The sequence below is a fragment of the Balaenoptera musculus genome, chromosome 11, assembly GCF_009873245.2.
Source record: "Balaenoptera musculus isolate JJ_BM4_2016_0621 chromosome 11, mBalMus1.pri.v3, whole genome shotgun sequence".
In the NCBI taxonomy this organism is placed as follows: Eukaryota; Metazoa; Chordata; class Mammalia; order Artiodactyla; family Balaenopteridae; genus Balaenoptera; species Balaenoptera musculus.
The window spans coordinates 99,190,927-99,209,598 of NC_045795.1; the positions used below are offsets into that span (position 1 = coordinate 99,190,927).

The window sequence follows — 18,672 nt, forward strand, 5'->3', positions numbered from 1 at the left end:
GGGATATAGTTTTAGGCAGGTTTACCAGGCTGGACCTGGTTAGGTTTCCCAACGTTTTTGAGCATAGTATACAGATCTGAAAGTTCATTGTTACTTATTGATAAAGTTTTTATTTTGTCTTAATTATTTTACCTTTATTAAAGCATTTTCTTTCTTTTTTTTTTTTTTTTTTTTTAAATTTATGGCTGTGTTGGGTCTTCGTTTCTGTGCGAGGGCTTTCTCTAGTTGTGACGCGTGGGGGCCACTCTTCATCGCAGTGCGCGGGCCTCTCACTATCGCGGCCTCTCTTGTTGCGGAGCACAGGCTCCAGACGCGCAGGCTCAGTAGTTGTGGCTCATGGGCCCAGCTCCTCCGCGGCATGTGGGATCTTCTGGGACCAGGGCTCAAACCCGTGTCCCCTGCATTGGCAGGCAGATTCTTAACCACTGCGCCACCAGGGAAGCCCTCATTTTCTTTTTTAAAAAAAAAGTTGCTCTTTACTTGAATGTGGTTTTTAGTGTTCCCCTGTGGGGAAAGTACTTAGGCTAAAAAGAAATTAAATGTCTCTCCTCCCCATCACCCACCTCCCGTTTATGATTTTTCCAACCGAATTGAATTTTTAAAAACCTGAGTACAAGGACTTCCCTGGTGGCACAGTGGTCAAGAATCCATCTGCCAATGCAGGGGACACGGGTTTGAGCCCTGGTCCAGGAAGATCCCACATGCCGTGGAGCAGCTAAGTCCGTGTGCCACAACTACTGAGCCTGTGCGCCACAGTTACTGAAGCCCGCGCACCTAGAGCCCGTGCACCACAACAAGGGAAGCCACCGCAGTGAGAAGCCCGCGCACCACAATGAAGAGTAGCCCTCGCTCGCCGCATCTAGAGAAAGCCCGTGTGCAGCAACGAAGACCCAACACAGCCAAAAATAAATAAATGAAAGAAAGAAATTTATTAAAAAAAAAAAGAAACCTGATTACAGACTCGAATAATTATCCCATGAATGTTAACTTCCTTAAGACTGTAACTGAGGCCTATTTCTAAAATGGATTGAGAGAGATTTGAATCCATGAGTTTATCTTAAATCTTTGGTTTTTTATATATAAGCTGAAAATTTTTAGTCTTTTTACCATTTTGTGAAATATACGGATGCCTCAGTTAAGAATACATGATATGGAAAAGCAAATTTGTGAAGTTGTTAAACTAAGGCAGTACTTGTTATTTCAAAGTAATTCGCTATCATTTCTTTTAAGTGAAAGTTTTTTAGCATTTAAAAATTTTTGGAATCTTTCCATTTTCAGAAGCAGTATTTCAAAGGTAGATATTCTTCTTCCTAACGTTTAGATGGCACATTCTGATAGAGTAGAAAGAGTGGAATCAGAAAAACCTGGGTCCAAGAGTCCAGGTCTACGCTAGGAAAACAGTGGTGACCCTGGGAACATTGCTTAATCCCTGTGAACCTCAGTTTCCTCAGCTGTGAAGTGGGGATAATTACTAGCTCCTGAGTTTGTTTTGCAGACTAAATGAGATGGTATATGAAAGGATCTGGCACATTATAGGTGTGCTTTTTTTCCCTTTCAGATGAACCAAAAGTGTGATCATTGACATAATTATTTCCTCTAGGAAGTAAAAAGCCTATTTTATGCCCTGGTAGGTAAGACAGTGGAGGAGAAGGAGGTGACAGAAAAAGTTCGAGGTAAAGTTGTGAAAACAGCTCTGGGGATGGGGGAGGGGTACCGTGGTAAGCACTTCCTGCACAAAGGGAGCGAGGTACAGCCATTGCGGGTGGCTTCTTGTTTTTGTAATATTGTTTATTGGGTTTTCCTGGTTATAAGAGTAATCCATGCACGCTGTGGAGGCTTTGGAAAAATGCCTTCATGTGGGTTAGTTTAGTCTTGCGAATCGCTGACTCTGAGGCAGTCTGTGGCCTTGCTGCGAACGGGAGCCCAGCCGTCCATCATCCCAGGAGCACTGACGGAGACAGATGTGTGCCCAGGGCTGCGCTCACCGCTGACGTGAAGGAGTGCACTTGGGCTGCCGGGTGGACCTCTGAGACTTCATCTGGGGTTGGAGTTGGTGCCAGTGTTGAGGATTCTCAGCTCACATTTCTGCAGAACTGAGCCACGTCGCCCATCTGTTTGTGGTATTCTGATGCCCCATTTCCTTTACTGGAGTAAAACCTGTAGGCTGGTACTGTGGTTTTGTGAGCAGGGCATTTGTAGCCTGCTGAAGTGAAAGAAGAAATACGAGGCCGACCGCTACCAAAGGCACCCCCAGGGTGTAGAGCAGCCCGGAAAATAGGGAGTGGGGATTGTTAAAGCTTTGTTTGAAAATCAAGGTCATGCAGCAATTAGAGAAAGTAGCATCAAATTAGCGTTTCTAATATTAACAATTCTTTTTTTTTTTTTTTTTTGACTGCACCGGGTCTTCATTGCTGCGCGCGGTCTTTCCCTAGTTGCGGCCAGCGGGGGCTACTCCTTGTTGTGGTGCACGCGGTTCGCACTGTGGTGGCTTCTCTTGTTGCAGAGCATAGGCTCTAGGCGCACAGGCTTCAGTAGTTGTGGCACGCAGGCTCAGTAGTTGTGGCTCGCAGGCTCTAGAGCACAGGCTCCGTAGTTGTGGCGCATGGGCTTCGTTGCTCTGTGGTATGTGGGATCTTCCCGGACCAGGGCTCGAACCCATGTCCCCCGCATTGGCAGGCGGATTCTTAACCACTGTTCCACCAGGGAAGTCCCAACAATTCTTATTTTAATTGTTTTATGACATGTTTCTTATCTCCTGTTCATATTTGAATGCTGATGGAAGTAGAATGCTTATCTTCTCTAATGATGGCAAATTGCTGACCCAGTTGCCCTACACCCTGCCTGCCAGTGGTCGGTTTTGGGTTGCTGGGTGCTGGAGGTAACTGCACGGGCTTTGCAGTCAAACCTGGTCTGAACCCTGGTTTTGCCCCTGGGTGCCTTTGGGCAAGTCCGTTTCCCTTGTCATCTGTAAAATGGGCATGATGTTAGTACCTACCTCACAGGATGGTCTTAGAGATTAAAAGGGAAGAGTAAGAAGTGTTTACTCTGTTGTGGAGTCTTTTATGAATACGCGTTAATTGCAGCTGTTATGATTACTAATAATAAGGTAAAGAACTGGACCAGGGAAGCAGAGTCCTAAGACAGAGCGTGAAGAGAATGGGGCAAATCGGAATATCCCCCAAACCCCACGCTCCTTTCATCTTTACCCGCTGAGGTCTTTATGATTCCTTGAACACACAGAGTAGCAGGCAGCTTGTTTAAGGTGGTCTCATTTTCTAGGTAGGAAGTTTTGTATTTCTTAAAGAACAGTCCTAAAACTTAACAAATGCAAATGTTGAGCTGCCTGCATTTTTTTCCCACTGAAGTCGCTAGTGTGAAGCACTGACCAATGCCTCTTTGGAAACAAGCTTGAAGGATCTGTAGCAAGTTTTCCGAATATCTTTATTACTAAGTAACTATTGCTACCTTGAAAGATGGGTTTGGTTTTTGGAAATTAGACATCATTCGGTGCCCACGCTGAGGAATAAGATTCGGTGGATAGTATATCACGTTTGGTCAAAAACAAAGAGTTCTGGAAGCAGTTTCCAAAGAGGAATCCTGAAACGTTTTGCTCACTGGCTATTTAAAGTCTGATTATTTGGGTGTAAAAATTCTACTGTGCTTGTTAACAATCCTTGTGGTTACTCATCTCCTTCGTCCCCTTCCTCCTCCTGAAGGTATTAGAGAAAGAAGACGGACTTTCATCGTGTCCTTTCTGAATTCTGCACCTAGAGTGGGCAGAGGAGGTGATTCTCTGTGGTAACTCCAACACCCCAACTCCCCACCTCAGGCCTGGGAAGCAGGTTGATTGAGGAATTCCCAATCCTGTTTGTGCGCGTAGACGCAGAAAGGCTGACTCAGGAGGAGTGCATATGGTTCCTGGCTCAGATTCTGAGACCTTTTTTCTTTTTTCTTTTTAATTATTATTGATTGTCAAAAGGTTACCATGTGCTTTTTATATAAAAACAATGAGGTGAAGGCAGTCATTACTTCATAAACTGTAAGGGTCTCTTCCTACAAATCCCCAATTTCTGGATTCACATTGAAAGGTGAATTTGTTCCCTAATTAATTTATAGGAAGAGTTCTCATTGCTCTGTGAATAAAAGATGCTGCCACTTTACGCTGTAACATGGACCCCAAACTACTGTGAAAAGAATTTTAGTTGTGGTGCCTACAATTTTGAAAACCCAGGGCAATTTTTATTAATTTCGTAAATTCTTACACTGCAGTAAGCTGAAATATGCGTAAAGGGAAGCCATAACTCTTTTTTATTAACCACAGTTTAAGATACGTAGAGGCCCAGTAGCTGTTCCAGGCAGGAACCCCCAGACATCCCTTCCTGTCTGCTCTCAGGCGCGATGCGCGCTCAGCACGAGCCGCTTCCCGGACCTGGGCCTGTCTGGGGACCAGGGGGGTCGATGACGTAGAAGCCGTGCTCTTCTATCATGCGGTAGAGCGTGATGTACTTGGAAGCCTTCCTCGTCCTCGGGATCACGAACTTCTCCGTGAACTCGTCCCGGTCCAGCCGCTCCTCGCCCTCTGTGGCCAGGACGCAGTTAATGAACCTGAGGGCGTAGCTGTAGCAGTTGTGGTGGTCTTCTTCGTACCTTACGGAGCAAGGACGTCGAGAAGACAAGGCTTAGCCCTGAGCTGCCCACGGCCTTTCATAATTTTAATCTCGCTGCAAGCTGGGCCCCCATGTGTGCTGGCCCCCTTGATGACAAAGTGTCCAGAGGTGTAGTTCTGAGGGACACTTGGCATCTAGGGCTATTTCTGCTTGCAGCTGAAGTACAGATAGGACTCACCGAGATGTCCAGAGTGGTGACTCAAGTTGCATATAAGCCCCAATTTGGGGAACTTAATTTCACTGAAATTCTAGATTCTAGAAGTAGAATTCCATGTCTGAGTTTTATGATATCCTACAGTGTCTAAACTTATTCCAAGGGAAGCATCAGAACAATTTAAGTCCACAAGTATGCTATATATCTTCTACAGTGATAAGAGGGCAAGGAATCGATAAATTAATTTCAAAATTGCTGAAACTTAAAAAGGGGGGAGCTTTAGATAGGTTTACATTTTGAACCTCATTTAAAATTGTTTTAAGGGAATATAATACTGTGGGTTTTGCTCTACATATTATTAAATGTCGAGTGTGTAAAAGAGTCAAATAAGTACAGTAACTAGAGTACTAAGTTCTGGTCCTTTCAGCTCTTAGAGTGCTGTGGTTCTATTGGGGAAATGTGTGCTAGCTCACCTCTGCAGAAACCCCAAGTAATTCAGGCCCTGCTTAATTCTGTTACAGACGCTACTATCTCAGTACAGGCTCAACATGAAAGTCAGTGCAGCGTAGCGGCCTCTGTGAGCTGTGATCGCGCCTGGTGGTGAGTGAGGGCACTGTCCTACCTGTGAGGCAGCCAGGCCCCCGTGGTGGAGAAGTCTTCCAGGTACTGGTCCCACTGGTCCATCAGTCCGAACATGCCGGGCTGCAGGAGCGGGACGCTCACACTCTGCTCCCAGCCCGCTTCGTCTCGCTGGACACCGTGCACCGTGTAATTATACACGACTCCTGCCGCCAACACCAAAATCACACAGAGGTGTCAGGGGAAACGCACCCCGGTGAACGTGACAGCGGCCACCTGGTAACTGCACACAACAGGGGCCCAGATGGCACTTCCTGATTGCCGTCCGAGAGCTCTCGAACCCCCTCCTCCAGGGAGCCTCTGCCTCCTTGCTCTCAGCACCCGAGGTTGTCCCAAAGAAACGAGACAGTAATAGGTGCTGGGGTGATCATCTCCAAATATTTTTTTTGAAGTTCTCTATCTACAGAGGCGTCCGTCTCATTTCCTTAAATCAGCAGTACATGTCTCCTGGCGGACTGGTGCAGAGTTGACTGCTCTGCCAGTCACTGAGTTCAAAACCCAGTCCTAGGTTTCTGTTCACTGTGTCAGTTCTCCTGCCTCAAGGGAGCAGCAAGGGCTGTAATCAGACTTCACCTGTGGGGCCTGATCGCAGCCGCAAGTGGCTGGCCTCGCTCACCATTCCCAGGCCTGCACCTTCCTGCTGGCGGCACTCCCCAGGCCTTTTCCTGCACACTGTGCCCTCCAAGCTAAATCTGGCCAAAGGAACCATTTTATTTAAATGTGCTTCTTTTCTGAGTTTTTAAAGCAAACTTTCGCAGGCCCTACCGCACGTTCAGGTGCTTTGTCCCCCCAGTTTATCCCTGGTGTTCCTGCCTGGCCCCTGGAGACCCCAGAGTAGGAGGACCCAGTGGCAGTGGGCTGAGTATAGCATTGGGAGCAGAGGGTCTGCTTCTAACACAAGATGAGGTCTTGGACAGCTCAACCTCTCTGGACGTCTGTTTCTTCCTGTCTTAAAAACTAACAAAAAAATACAGGTTTGCAATGTTTTTAATGTTTTCTCAGCTCTTGGCTGAGAAAACATTAAAGAGCTTTCAGATACTTAGTATTGTTAGTAATGTTGCCACAATACTTTTTCTCTAGAGATGCTGCTCTCTTCTAACCAGGTATTGGGGGAACTTCTTAAGCTATGAAAGTGCACTTACCTTTTGTGTTGGTTATCCCCACGTGAAGATCAGACCTTCCGTCATACTCCCTAGAAGAAACAAGAGCGTTTTTGCCCTCTCATTTGCACACAGCAGGTGTGTAGAATTGGTATTTAAAGTGGGAGGGGAACAGTGGGCCTCCCCTCTTGGCCGGTGCCAGAACTCGGCGCCAGAGGCCAGGTTAGTGGAAAGGCCAAGAGCACGTGTGAGGTAGAAAACAGTGCCCTGCACCCCCTCTGGATTTTCTTGGCCCCCGCAGTCCTAAAGGTGAGTGTGCTGGAAGGCCAGCCCCGCTGGAGCGTAAAGTCAGCTTGACGCCTGGCTCTGCGGCAGAGGGGCCCACCCGGCTGTCAGCTGTTGAGGAAGCTCCTGATTCTTTCCTCCTCAAGTGTGAGAGGGCAGCCTGTTCCTCAGGCCAGCGTGGGTGAGAGGGTCCTGAAAGCACCTCAGTGGGCTTCTGCCTTTGAAACTAATATGGTCTTGAAGCCTGTGGCCACACTCACTTTTCCTGGACAGCCCTTCTTTCCTGAAATTATTCTTCCCCCGAGACTGTGCATTAGATGTAAACTCCAGGTAATTTAACCTCTGTATATGATCCCAGGCCATCACTTACTCGCCCCGAGACTTTCTCACCTGTAAGATGGAAATAGCATAAGCCTCCTAGCAAGCTGGTTGTAAGAATAAATTGCCTATTGAGTGCTACCATGTAGAGGTGTCAAATAAGTCAGGTAATTTTTAAATGACGAAGCTCCTTTGTCGGACCACAGTTCTGAGTGTTTGGTTCCTCGTTAAAGCAAGCAGTCCCGGGGTTTACAATGGCCAAGGACACAAATGGCTGCCCCACCTCTTCAGAGCAATCCCCCCAGGCCGTCTTGTTGCAGCCACTGTGAGTTTTCTGAGACCCTGTGGGTTCAGAGGTTGAGAATGAAGCTGGGAAAAACAGTAAGTCTTGGGTGGCCGATCACGGTGCTGGACCTGGATGTGTGCCATCCCAAGATCACTCCCTGCATGTACAGGCTCTCTGTTTCCTGCCTAAATCCCAGGCGTTCCCTCTCCTGCTCTCCTCCCTCTCCTTCAGTTATTTCTCAATCATGTAACATGTCAACTACGGGCCTGTCATTTGAAGTGAAGGGCTAGTGACACAACGGGAAATGAGGTCCCTGCCTCACAGGGTTTGCTTGCTTCCAGAGAAGACTTTTTTAGTTTAACAAGTTTTTAATAGATTGAGAAGTGTTACAGAAGCATGTGATGGGGCAGGGCCAGGGCCGCCCCTATCCCATATGATAGTTTTGTACAGATTAAGAAAAGGTGCCCCTTCTTCCTGCAGATGCAGCTCTGCCCAGGTGCTGCCCAGGGAGAGTGGAATGCAGGCTGAATTTCAGTACCCGCCACTGCCTTGGCCAGGTGCCTTTGTGCAGTCCACAAGCTGCACAACCCTATGTGGCAGCCCTGAGGGATCCTCATCTAGTTAGATCAGAGCCTCCGTGATTCTTTTGAGTCACTGCTGGTTCTCTTATGAAGTAGATGAAATTGTCTCAAGATGAGTTGTGGGAGTTGGTCCTGAGGGTTTAGAAACAGGATGAGAGGGAAAAAAATAGTCTGGAACTTGGCCTTCGAGGGACTGGCAGGCAGGGGGCTACTTGGGTTCTGTGGATCATGGCCTGAGTTCCTGAGGGGAATAGGAAGATGCCTGAGCACACGATGCATTTCAGCACCACCACCTCCTTTCTGCTGCTGCCGAGGGAGGCCAGGCCTGCTCGTGTCACCACCACATCACAGAAGAGATGAATGCTTTTCAGGGGCTAGCCTGAAAGCCTATCGCGTGTTGTGGCATTTCTGGAGAGCAGGGCTGCAGCTTGTTCACTATGACATCCCTAGCATTTCCCACACAGAGCTGCTTAGTGAGGACCTGTTGAATGAACCAGCGTTACAGGAAATGAATTCTGAATTTTCACCTCTGTTCAAAAGCTTTCAGAATCCAGCCAGTTACTAACTCCAAGTTAGCGTGCATGAGGGGCCTTATAAAACAGTTTGGGCTTCATGATTCTGGTTAAGGTAGAAATGAAGGTTCTGCCAGTCACGTTCTGAGCTGAGTATGAAAATATCGGGAAAGGAAGGAGCGTGTTGGTTCATCGTCGTGCCTGGCACCCGGGCCAGCCTTATAGGCCTTTTCGCTGACCCTCACAACTCTGCAAGGTCAGCGGGTCCTCGTTTTACAGGTGAGGAACCAGAGACTCGGAGAGGGTCCTGGAGCTGGTCTGAATCAGGGTAGGAATGGGCGGCTTCTTGGCGTACAAGCTGCACGGTCCCTTCTGCATCCCGCTGCCTCCCCGAGGAAGGGTCAGGAGTGCAGACTGTTCTGCCCCTAGTGTTTGACCGATGCCTTGTACGCACGTCGGTTCGTTTCATCCCCATAGGGACTGGAAGGAAATTGATTAAGGAAGTTAGTGAGCAGGGAAGTAGTCAACTCCAATTTTCTCATCCCAAACCAGCACTAGAGGGCATGAGGGACTCAGGAGGGTATGTTTCAAGGAGGCAGGAAGGTCTGGGCATCAGACCATGATGGAGTGCACGACACACTTCCCAAAGCTCGCACCATTACTCATCACTGTTCTCTTGAAACCTGGCTTGTGCAGGGCCAGTTCCAATTCCACCTGTAAACTCAGGACTCTAAGAAGGCACCATCCTTTCTTTTGATTTCTGAAATATTTCTTAAAGTCAGGTGACATCTACCATTGAAACAGACCAGCTCTAGTCTCAATTTCATGCACCTCCATGCAAAATAGTCTGTACGTGGCCATTCTTCAGGCTCTGTGCAGGGTACCTGCTTGTCACAAATGTTACAGACTAACTCGAAGTAAAGGTATTATTTTGATGAGATTAGCTGCTGGGTCATTTTCCCAGTTAGCCTCTTAGCACAAAATCTATGGGTAAAAAAAATCTCCAGGCTATCGATTCCTCTCTCTTAAAATTGTATAAGCAGGTTTGACCTTCGTATATTCTTGCACTTATCATTCCAGGAAAGTATGCAGCCTTCTATTCTTATGAAACAAAAAGGCCTACATTTTAGGATTTAACACCAGAACGCTGAAAAGATTATCCACCAAATCTCACACTTGTATATAGCACGTTAGAAAAAGAAAGTTTAAGTGACTAAAACAGAAGGAAAACTTTGCACAATCCAATGCAACACATAAAACACTGTACCTAAGAAACGTCCCTTGAGTTGGTCTGAGGAGGAATGAACACTCTTCGTGATGCCCATTGGTAAACGGATTAGGGATGCTGACAGGCGCTTCCTCCAGCTTCCTGGAGCCCATGTCCTGCCGGCAGAGGGGGCAGCATGGCGGCACGCTGAAGCTGTAGATGTACTTCTGGCAGTGGTTGAATTTGATGATAGGCTTCCCGGCCTCTGGGCGCTGCATGGCTTTCCCCTCCTGGGCAAGGAGGGGCGCGTTTCCCGGGACTTCCTTTTCCTCATTACATGGCCAGCAAATGCCCTCCATCCGAGTAACCTGGTAACAGTGATGTCATTCTGACTGGTGGCTTCGGAAGCCAAAACAGCTAGGGTTAACCTGTAACCAGGCCTCCCCATAAACAGGTGTCTTAAAGAGCCAGCTTCATTTGCGCTCACAACGTTTCTTTGTAACCTTTGTACATTTTCCTCCAAAGCCCTACCTTTCTGTGAAACCTTCCTCAGCTTCCCCCAGCGTTCCCTTGCACTGGCAGCGCTGTATTTGTTTCCACCAGCGCTGTTATTTAATTTGTCTGTGAGCTTCTTGGAGTTAGCGACCCACATTTACTTTTGGTCTTCTAGAATAGGTTACATCGGTTGGGTTTTGGATAAATAAATGGAATCCTTACTTTGAGGCTATTTTTCTTTTGATATTTTATATTGTAGAAGGACTCTTGCTCATAAAAAATTAACAGCACAGGGATAGGGATAGTGGTTACCCAAGGTGGTGGGTGCTGACTGGAAGAGGGCATGAGGGAGGGTCTGGGGTTGTGCTGATTCATTATCTAGGTGTTGATTATATGAGAATATTCAGTTTGTGAAAATACATCAAGCTGTACATTTTACTATATGCACTTCATGATTCTTCAGTTTTAAAATAATTTTAAGCAGCTGCATGAGGATATGTGGAAAGAAGGGTAATGCCCCCGATTTCTCATAGCATTTTTCCACCCACCATATTGTACTCCCGGGAGAAAACTGCAAGGTAAAATAAGTGAATATTTCCACATACTTTCTTCAAACCCCAATGTTGTTTTACTGTATACTGTTTTGAAATTTGTGGTTTTCTCTCATCTTGGAAACTTTTTCACACTATCAGTTGTATAGGTCCAGCTCAGCCTTGCAGATGCCTGCAGAGGAATCCAAAGTTTGGTGGCAGCACACTTTACTTAGCCAATCGCCTCCTGATGCCTGTGGTTCCAGAGAAAAGCGATCGTAGAGGGAAGACCCACAGAGAAGGTGTCGTGGCAGGTAAAGGCGCTTCAGAAAAGTGTTTCCTAATGTGCATTTAAGTAAGCTACAGTATGCTGAAGTGCAGAAAAGCACATATTCAGTGTAATAATATGGAATGATGATCAGACTCACAGCAATATAAAAGACCTTAGAAATCATTTCAGCCAACCTTCTCTTGTTACAGTGAAGGCAGACAGGTTATAGCTAGACGCCCAGCTCAGGTGACAAGGATCTGAGATTGTTCATTATTAATATAAACCACCGCTACTGTTCGATTGTTTGTGTGACCCAAGTTACTTTCAACTGAGAATATATTCATCTTCATGACACCAATACCAAGAGGTATTTTTAGTCCTATGAAAAGAAACAGAGGAACCATGCCTTAATAAACATTTTTAATACACTAGCATTCTTTTTTTAAAATCGTTTCTTGATCTTTTCAGTGAACAGAGCAGGGTAAAAAAGGTACACGCATACATGCATACACATAAAGATTAAATGCTGTTTCCAATTCAAGTTCAGGTCTAGTGTTTTTACTTTATCTCTTCTATATTACATTTGTATCTCTTTTCCTCCACACTGAAAACCTTGGTCTCAAGGATACAGGGGCTGCTTTATCCCACTTTACACAATCTCAGAGTAGCAATAGTAATACCACCACCTCTAATTACGATTAGAGGTTTTTTAAAATTTTTGCACATACTCTCCCCATCTTCCTCTCATGTATTTAAATGGTTGTCCTATTTCTTCATTGTCAGAGCATCTGCCATTGTAAACAATAACCTCTCCCCTCTAGCCCTCGCTGAGGCTTAGTTTTACACACAAATATCTTTTCATGCTCACTATTAGTCCTTTCCTCACTCTCTAGTAATTATGAAGTTCATTCCTAGAAGATTCCTTAGGAAGGGCTCATAGGAAGAATAGTCTCTGAGTTCTTTTTTTTTTTTTTTTAATAAATTTATTTATTTATTTTTGGCTGTGTTGGGTCTTTGTTGCTGCGGCAAGCGGGGGCTACTCTTCGTTGCCGTGCGCGGGCTTCTCATTGCGGTGGCTTCTCTTGTTGCGGAGCACGGGCTCTAGGCGTGCGGGCTTCAGTAGTTGTGGCTCACGGGCTCAGTTGTTCCGTGGCATGTGGGTTCTTCCTGGACCAGGGCTCGAACCCGTGTCCCCTGCACTGGCACGTGGATTCTTAACCACTGCACCACCAGGAAAGTCCCTCTCTGAGTTCTTGAATGTCGATAATTTATCTCTGTTCTTTAAGTTGGTTTTGCTGGATATAAAATCCTTGGCTCGCATTTTCTTTAATAGGTTATTCCATTTTCTTCTGGTATAAAGCACTGCTGTCAAAAGTCTGATGACAAAACAGTTTTCTTTCTCCTATAAGTCGTGTTCTTTTTTCCCAATATGCCCAAAGGATATTTCTTTTTTTTTTAAAGATCAGTAATTTTATTATATGTCTTGATGTTTTTTTAGGTTGATTTATTCAGGCTTGTGGTGTGTTCTTTGTATTTTTTTAACTTATAAAACTTTATTTTTTTAAAGGTTATAGTCCATTTATAGTTATTATAAAATATTGGCTATATTCCCATGTTGTACAATATAGTCTTGTAGCTTATTTTATACCTAATAGTTTGTTCCTCTTAATCCCCTATCCCTGTATTGCCCGTCCCCCCTTCCCTCTCCCCGCTGGTAACCACTAGTTTGTTCTCTGTATCTGTGAGTCTGCTTCCTTTTTGTTATATTCTGTGGTGTGCTCTTTGAATATACAGTTTCGTATCTTTTTTATTTCAGGAAATTTTTCATAAATTATAATTTTGAGGATTTGTTCTGTTTCCTTTGTTTTGGTTTTCGTTTTCTTTTTTTGAGGGGGGAGTATAGTTGTTTTACAATGATGTGTTAGTTTCTACTGTACAGCAAAGTGAAGTAGAGTTCCCTGTGCTATATAGCAGGTTCTCATTAGTTGTCTATTTTATATATATTAGTGTATATATGTCAATCCAGTCTCCCAATTCTGTTTTGATTTTCTTCTTCATGAAATTCTATTCTGTGTATGTTGGATCCCCTTTTTCTATCTTCAATATGCCTTACTTTTTAAAAAAAATTGAAATAAAATTTACATATAAAAATCACCCATTTAAAGTGTACAGTTCTGTGGTTTTTACCTAATCTAAGTTCAGAACATTTTTATCACCCCAAAAAAGAAACCTTGTACCTGTTAGCAGTCACTCCCCATTCTTCCCTCCCACTAACCCCTGGCAACCACTAGTCTGCTTCCTGTCAATGGATTCGTCTATTCTGGACATTTCATATAAGTGGACTTATACGATATGTGGTCTTTTGTATCTAGCTTCTTTCACTTGGCATAATGTTTTCAAAGTTCATCCATGTTGTAGCATGTATTGGTTGTTCATTCCTTTTTTATGGCTGAATAATATACCGTAGAGAGGTACCACGTTTTGTATATCCTTTCATCAGTTGAAGGACATTTGGATTGTTTCCATTTTGGGGCTATTATGAATAACGCTGCTATAAACAAGTTTCATATTACTGTACAAGATTTTGTGTGGACATATGTTATCAATTCTCTTGATTATATACCCAGGAGTGGAATTTCTGGGTCACATAGTAACTCTGTATTTAACATTTTGAACAACTGCCAAACTTTTTTTCAAAGTGGCTGTATCATTTTCCATTCCCACCAGCAATTTAAGAGGGTTCCAATTTCTCCATATCACCAACACTTGTTATTGTCTGTATTTCTTGTTTTAACCATCCTAGTGGTTTCGAATTAGTATCTCATTGTGGTTTTGACTTGCATTTCCTTAATGACTAATGATGTTGAACATCTTTTCATGTGCCTGTTGGCCATTTGCATTTCTTCTTTGGAGAAATATCTATTCAAATGCTTTGCCCATTTTTTAATTGGGTTATTTGTTTTTTTTATTGTTGAGTTTGTGTTCTTTATATATCTTTGTTTTTTTTTGTATTTTTTGTTCCTTTATATATTCTGGATATACTATATATATTCTAAATACTGTCTTTTCACTTTCTTGATGGTGTTATTTGAAGCACAAATTTTTTTAAATTTGATGAAGTCAAATGTATCCATTTTTTCTTTTGTTTCTTATGCTTTTGGTGTCCTATTTAAGAATCCATTGCCTAATCCAATGTCATGAAAATTTATGATTATGCTTTCTTCTAAGGGTTTTATACAGGATCATATCATTTGCAAGTAAAAATAGTTTTTCTTTTCCAATCTGAATAACTTTTATTTCTTTTTCTTGCCTAATTGCCCTGGCTAGAAATTCCAATATAATGTTGAATAGAAGTGTTAAGAGTAAACATCCTTATCTTGTGCCTGATCTTAGAGGGAAAAGGTCCAGTCTTTCACCATTGAGTCTGATGTTAACCGTGGGATTTTGGTAGATGATCTTATGACGTTGAGGAAGTTCCTTTCTCTTCCTAGTTTTTTTGAGTGTTTTTGTTATGAAAGGGTGTTGGATTTTGTCAAATGTTTTTTCCATTTCTATTGAAATGACCATATTTTTTTTTCTATTTATATGGTGAGTTACATTGATTGATTTACATATGTTCAACGAATCTTGCACTCCTGGGATAAATCTCACATGGTCATGGCATATAATCCTTTTTATATGCTGCTGCATTCCATTGGCTAGTATTTTGTTGAGGGTTTTTATATTTATAAAGTATATTGGTCTGTAGTTTTCTTGTGATGTATTTGTCTGGTTTTTGTATCAAGGTGTAGTACTGGCCTCATAGAATAGGAAGTATTTCCTCTTCTGTTTTTTGTAAGAATCTGTAAAGGATTAGTGTTAATTCTTCTTTGAATGTTTAATAGAATTCACCAGTGAAGCCATTGATTTGGGGATTTTCTTTGTGGGAAGTTTTTTGATTACTAATTCAGTCTCTTGTTAGAGGTCTATTCATATTTTCTACTTCTTGAGTCAGTTTCAGTAGTTTGTGTGTCTAATCCAAATATGACGTGAAGAGAATGGCACTTTAGCTCCAAGTTCTTCCCCCACCCCCGAAACCCATAATCCCAGTCTAATCATGAGGAAAACATGAGATAAATCCCAGTTGAGGGATATTCTGCAAAATATCTCACCAGAACTTCTCAGAGCTGTCATGATCATCAAAAATTAGGAGACTCTCAGAAACTGCCATCCCAAGAGAAGCCAAGGAGACATGATGAATAGATGCAATGTGGTGTCCTGGATGGGATCCCGGGACAGAAAAAGGTATAAACTAATGAAATCTGAATAAAGTATGGGCTTTGGTTTATAATAACGCATTGGTGTTTCAACATACATTGCCATATTGATATAAGATGTTAATAATAGGAGAAACTGGATGTGGAGTGTATGGGAAGTCTCTACTATCTTCACAACTTTTCTGCAAATCTAAGACTATTCTAAAATAAAAGGCATGTTTTAAAAAGGGAGCAAATACTTCCTCATATAATAAAGGCTGAGAAAATTAATCGTTGGAAGATCTTCAGTATAAGAAATACTAAAAGAGTTCTTCTGGCTGAATAAAAATGATCTTAGATGGAAACATGGAATGGTTGAAAGAAATGAAGAATACCACATTTTAAAACAACATTCATTATAACATGTTGTTGGGTTTAAACATATGCAGAAGTAAAATATATGATAACGATAGTACAAAATGGGGTAGGAGGGTTAATGGAGGTAAGTTATCATAGGTTTTTTGCATTGTTGAGGAAGTGGTACTAGTACTAATTTAAGGCACTAGTACTTTAGTAAATTCACAGACGCATATTGTAATCTCTAGGGTAATTGTTAAAAGAATAATTTTTAAATGATAATTAAAAGTGTATAATCAATAAAGAAAAATATGGAATAAATGAAAATACTTAATCCAAAGGAATACAAGAAAGGAGAATAAATAACAGATGATATGAATGGAAAATTAACAGCAAGATGGTAAATTTAAATCCAACTGTATTGCATTTAATGTAAATGGTCTAAATAATCCAATTCAAAACAAAGATTATCAGATAGGATTTTAAAATTAATCAACCTATATGCCATTTACAAGAGATACAGTTTAGATATAAAAATACCAGGTAAGTTGAAAATAAAAGGATGGAAAAAGATATACCATACAAAGACTATCTGAAAGAAAGCTGATATGATTATATTTATATCAGACAAAGTACACTTTTAAATTAAAAGAATTTCTAGACACCTTCTAACACATTCTTTCACTGATACAACACTCCCCTAATTAACATGTGCAACTAAGCACAAAGAAGGACATTTCTTAGTGATGTGTTGAAACAAAAAAAAGCTAAAGCAATCTAAATTTGTGTGAACCTAAAACACAGCTTCAAAATATATAGATCAGATGTTGACCAAACCAAAAGGGGAATAGACAATTCCACAATGGGATTACACTAGAAATCAGTAAGGAAAAGATAACTAGAAAATCTTCAGTTGTTTGGAAATTAAGCAGAACACTTCTAAATAACATACGGGTCAAAGAATGGAAATTAGAAAATATTTGAACTGAATGATAAGGAAAATATGACATAAAAACTTGTGGAACACAATTAAAATGTGCTTAGAGGGAATATTATAGCTTTAAATACTTTAAAAAGGAGAACATTTGAAAACTGGTGATCTAAATTTCCATCTCAGGAAGCCAGAAACAATAGCAATGTGAATTCAAAGAACATAGAAAAAGAAAATAGTAAAGATATAAGCAGAAATCACTGAAATAGAAAAAAAACATGTACAATAGAGAAAATGAACAAAGCCAAAATCTTGTCCATTGAAAAGATTAACAAAATTGATAAATTTCTAGTAAAATGGATTTTAAAAAGAGATAAAACACCAATTATTCATATCAGTAATGAAAGGAGACACCATTACAGATCATTTTTTTAAAGAAGATGTTATTAAAAACTCCATGTTTCATAATTTAGATGAAATGGACTAATTTACTTGGGGGAAAAAAAGCTTCCCAAACCTGACAGAAGATAAAATCTGAATAGCCCTATTTGTAATACAGAATTAAACCTTTAATAAAATATCTTATGATGTTATCTGCAGGCTGAGATGGCTTCAGTGCTATGTTCTTCCAAATATTTAAGGAAAAAATTAATAGCTATATTACAGACTTTTCCAAGGAATAGAAAAGAGGGAAGACTTCCAAACTCACTTTATGAGGCCAGCACATCTCAGGTACAAAACTTGACATGGACATTACAAAAAAGGAACACTACATGCCAATATGTCTTATCAATAAGGATGTGAAACTCCTAAACACAATATTAACAAATAGAATCTGATGATTTATAGAAAGAATAATATATCATGGCCCAGTGGGGGTATAGCCGAGGAATCTGAGGTTGGTTTAACATTCAAAAATCAATATAGTTCAACACATTAACCGAATAAAGGATAAGACAGTATGGTTTTCTCAATAGATGGGGGGGAAAAAACGGATTTGATTTAAAAAACAAGACATATTCATGATTAAAAACTCTAAGAAAACTAGAATTATAAAGAAACTGCCTTAATTTGATAATGGATAGTTTCAAAAACTCTAGGGCTAATTAATGATGAAATATTAAATACTTTCCATGAACTCAAGAACAAGGTGTCCACTGTTACCACTTCTATTTACACTTGCACTGAGATTCTCAGTAGTGCAATAAGACAAGAAAAAGAAATAAAGGATATGAAGGTTGAAAATAAAGTGAAACTGTCATTATTTGTTGATGGCATGATTGTGTGTGTAGAAAATACAAAACAACAAACAATTAAAATTAATACATGAGTGTAGGATGGAGCAAGCAACAAACAATTAGGACATTTTAAAAAATATCATTTAAAACTATCAGAAAAAACTCATCTAGGTACCTGGGAATAAATCTAATAAAAGTTGTTGAAGACTCGTACACTGAAAACTACAAATTTTCCAATATTCTTCCTAAGTTTCTGAGAGAAATTTCAAAAGGTCTAAGTAATTGGAGGTATATACCATGCTCATTCATCAGAAGACAATATTTTTACAGCAAAGTAAAAACAACATACAGCTGTATATAACAACATGGGTAGATCTCACGGAATGTTGGTCAAAAGAAAGACAAGAGAGTACATACTGAATTATTTCATTTATATGAAAGTCAAGAACAATTGAAACAATTGTTCAAACAATTGAACAATTGGGAGGTATTGACTGGGTGGTGGCATAAAGGAGCCCTCTGGAGTGTTGATAAAGTTCTTTATATTGATCTAGTTAGTGGTTTCATGAGTGTATACATACGTAAAAATTCACATGTATATATGTATTTTGTGCACTTCCCTGTAGTTTGCTATATCTCAAGTTTTTACAATTTAAAAAAGAAATTTTGAAAAAAGCAATGGGAAACTACTGAGAGGTTAATAGAGGTGAATGACATGATCCAATTTATGTTTTAAAAACAGGTTTTGTGGGCTTCCCTGGTGGCGCAGTGGTTAAGAATCCGCCTGCCAATGAAGGGGACACAGGTTTGAGCCCTGGTCCGCGAAGATCCCACATGCCGCGGAGCAGCTAAGCCCGTGAGCCACA

General features: G+C 41.5%; 1 protein-coding gene across 2 annotated transcripts; it reads right to left on the reverse strand.

Annotated features, from left to right (window-relative positions):
• Positions 1 to 4,285: 4,285 nt before the first annotated feature.
• On the reverse strand, positions 4,286 to 10,540 carry MKRN2OS (MKRN2 opposite strand). 2 transcript variants are annotated; one of them, XM_036867728.1, is made up of 4 exons: positions 9,810 to 10,540; positions 6,603 to 6,652; positions 5,444 to 5,606; positions 4,286 to 4,647 (listed from the first exon to the last, which is right to left on the reverse strand). In XM_036867728.1, exons 1-4 carry the CDS (start codon positions 10,106 to 10,108, stop codon positions 4,407 to 4,409), a joined length of 753 nt encoding a protein of 250 aa, XP_036723623.1. In that variant the 5' UTR covers positions 10,109 to 10,540; the 3' UTR covers positions 4,286 to 4,406. The 2 variants fall into 2 exon arrangements, with proteins under 2 accessions (XP_036723623.1, XP_036723624.1); XM_036867729.1 differs by lacking the exon at positions 6,603 to 6,652 and having other exon boundaries at positions 9,810 to 9,867.
• Between the last annotated feature and the right edge of the window lie 8,132 nt (positions 10,541 to 18,672).